The sequence below is a fragment of the Phytophthora parasitica genome (genome assembly GCF_000247585.1).
Source record: "Phytophthora parasitica INRA-310 unplaced genomic scaffold supercont2.6, whole genome shotgun sequence".
Taxonomy (NCBI): Eukaryota; Oomycota; class Peronosporomycetes; order Peronosporales; family Peronosporaceae; genus Phytophthora; species Phytophthora nicotianae.
The window spans coordinates 851,518-854,422 of NW_008648992.1; the positions used below are offsets into that span (position 1 = coordinate 851,518).

General features: G+C 49.8%; 3 protein-coding genes across 3 annotated transcripts; 1 reads left to right on the forward strand and 2 right to left on the reverse strand.

The window, feature by feature from the left end:
- Positions 1-74: 74 nt before the first annotated feature.
- PPTG_03972 (hypothetical protein) lies at positions 75-543 on the forward strand (the record flags this gene model as incomplete). The annotated part of the gene is made up of 2 exons (XM_008897777.1): positions 75-120; positions 197-543. 2 exons carry the CDS (start codon positions 75-77, stop codon positions 541-543), a joined length of 393 nt encoding a protein of 130 aa, XP_008896025.1.
- A 1,549-nt stretch (positions 544-2,092) lies between these two features.
- On the reverse strand, positions 2,093-2,305 carry PPTG_21545 (hypothetical protein; the record flags this gene model as incomplete). The annotated part of the gene is made up of 1 exon (XM_008898346.1): positions 2,093-2,305. The coding sequence occupies one exon, from the start codon at positions 2,303-2,305 to the stop codon at positions 2,093-2,095; it is 213 nt and encodes a 70-aa protein (XP_008896594.1).
- A 74-nt stretch (positions 2,306-2,379) lies between these two features.
- Positions 2,380-2,817, reverse strand: PPTG_03973 (hypothetical protein; the record flags this gene model as incomplete). The annotated part of the gene is made up of 1 exon (XM_008897778.1): positions 2,380-2,817. The coding sequence occupies one exon, from the start codon at positions 2,815-2,817 to the stop codon at positions 2,380-2,382; it is 438 nt and encodes a 145-aa protein (XP_008896026.1).
- Between the last annotated feature and the right edge of the window lie 88 nt (positions 2,818-2,905).

The following is a 2,905-nucleotide window of genomic DNA, read 5'->3' on the forward strand; positions in this document are numbered from 1 at the left end:
GTACTTCGGTGAATCGCCCCAAAGGGACAGTCATTACGAAATGTATTGCTGTCTCACGGGAAGTCTATACGAAGATGCTCATAGACCGTGTCTTCCCAGCTGTCAGAGCTGTTTGGCCAGGTTTGATAGTAGTACTTTTTGGATATATTAATGTAACTAATACTGTTGTTACTAATACTTTATATTTTTTTATTAGGCGGTAAACGTCGTGCTATATTTGTGCAACAGGACAATGCTGGTCCCCACGTCGTCGAGTATGACCCTGTTGTAGCTGCCGCTGGCGTTCAATATGGTTGGACGCTAAAAGTAAGATGTCAACCTCCCCGCTCCCCAGATATGAGCGTGCTCGACTTAGGTTTCTTCAATTCAATCCAGTCCCTCCAATATCAAGAGGCAACCTACACCATCGACCAGCCAATAGCCACTGTTGACCGTGCATTCAAGGCAACTACGTCCACGACGCTTGATCACTGTTTTATGACGTTACAAAGCGTTATGGAAACAGTGATCAAGCACCACGGCAAGAACGACAACAAGTTTTAGCATTACCGAAAGCGACGAGAGCTGAACCCAAACACGACGCCGTTATCGTTAACTTGCGATGCAGATGTGGTTGAAAGTGGCATTCACCATCTTCTTGGTGGTTCTCTTGAGCATATCTAATACTTAGTTGAACTTGGTTTAATTTCTGGCTTTAAAGTACTGGTCTTACATTATTGGCCGAAAACGTACGTTTCAAACTATCATTTACCGTATATCAGCTTAACAACAATAAAACCTCGTGTTTTTCCAGGCTAATTTCTATTAGTTAAGGCGATCATTCGTGATACTTTTACCGTAATCTGAGCAGCCGCAATCTCCGGTTTATGCTGGTAGCAATTAACTCTCGATACGCGTACTGACAATCGTTCTGCGAAAAAAACCTCGTGGCCCTCCACAGCGCCTGCTTTGCAGCCATGATATTTAGTTCATTTGTAGAGTTAAAAGTATAAATAAAAACGAGTACAACAATCACAATGTAGGCTATCGGATGCAGGTTTCCACGTTGCGGCACGATGTTTACATTTAAAGTTACAGTCACGCCAGCGAACGGTTAATTCTTTAACGGACCGGAGAAGTACAGGATAAGTGAGTCGTTTAAGCCAGTCATTTTGACGGGGAAAATCCTATTAACACTGAGCAAAAGGACATGCACCACTCACCATGATCACTCAGCACCCAGGCAAGAGCAAGGCCACGCCATCGCGGCCGCACGTACAACAATACTGTTGTCACGTTGTAGTTTGCACCACCATTAATACCCTTCAAAAGTGATCGTTTGGCAGCTGTCACACTATCCACACAATACCCTGTGCAGCCCAAACTCAAAAATGCCCCCTTGGTCGCCGCCCACAGAGAAGCTGCCCTGCAGAACTCTCACCGCCTCTACACATGAGACGCAGGTCGCCGCCACTGCCGACCAGAGTGTCCCACCACCGTTGCCGCCCACAGAGACGCTTCCACCGACCACAGAGACGCTGCTGCCGCTGCCCCCGAGATGCTGATGCTGTTGCCGCCGGATACGCTGCTGCCGCCCACAGAGGCGCTGCCGCCGCCCACGTAGATGATGACGCTGCTGTCACCGCTGCCGACAGAGACGCACCTAGCACCCCCCGCGTACGTTGTGCGGTCATCGCCCTCCGTCAGGTGGACGCCCGAAGATCAATCGTTGCTCACCGTGGCCCAGCGCGTTTAGCTCGCCACATTCGAGCCCAGCATGAGGTCGTCTAGGTGAAGACAGCACTATACATGTAGAGTACGAATTTAATGGTAAGCACGCATCATTCAGTCAATTGTTAATATTGACCTTTAACGCAATATCTACTCTACCACTAGCGCTGATTGGACATCCAGCCTGTTGGTATCCGGCCTTCCGTCGATTTGAGCCGCGGTACCCCAACTTCTTTCGAGAATCCATGACATGCACACCTCGGACGTGCATTGCGAGCAATGTGTGCACACACGCTACATACATCGCCCAATACACACAAGGACACGATCACTGCCGAGTGTTCACTGGCCAATCAGTCGCTGGTATTCCAGCAACTTCCATTCACGCTGTGTGCTGACCGAGCTGAGCGGTTACCGCCAGATCTTCGCGGGAGCGTTTCGTCTCAGGATCGTAGATACGGGCAACTCGCCGCGACACCACATTAACCACATCAGCGCTCGCAGCCCCGACGTCATCTGCAGGAGCTTCATTAAACAAGAAGGTAATAGTTTCGTGTTCTTTAGTGTCTTCGAAGAGCAACCCTGCTCTCCTCATCTCGCTTGCACGGCGGACCAGCGTGACGGTTGATGTCGGTTCTACGGCAAACTTTTTGGATTATGTACTTTCATTTACGCAGTAACGCGCCCATTTACATCCGAGAGCGCAGTGTGTAATCGCGCTTGATAGCACCGTTGAAGCTCTCGACAGGATTGTTCGTCGTCGCAAACGCGGGTGGTGTGTGAAATATCTGCCATCGGCAGAAACGGCGTGAAACGGCGTGAAAGCCAAACACTAGTGAAGTACGCTTTGAAGGAAGCAAGCCCTGGATGTAAGGACCAATTGTCCAGCACGCGCGCTGGGGTGATGACGAACTCAGCTTCGGTTGTTGCATAGTGTAAACCATTGAGGCCTCTTGCTACACCAGCGTAGAGTGCAGGTTGTAGCCCCTTTGTCTTCTCGTAGACCTTGGCGACAACGTGGTAGAAACACATTATAATATTCAGATTGCTATCAACATCCAGTACGCGTTGCACCGCGTTGTACTGAGCGTCGTCCGCGTCCCACATCGCGTATCGGACCACCAACTACTTCCCGGTGACGCATGTGTACACTTTTCGAAGCACCATTAGCGTGTCCACGGCGTGCAACTCTTTT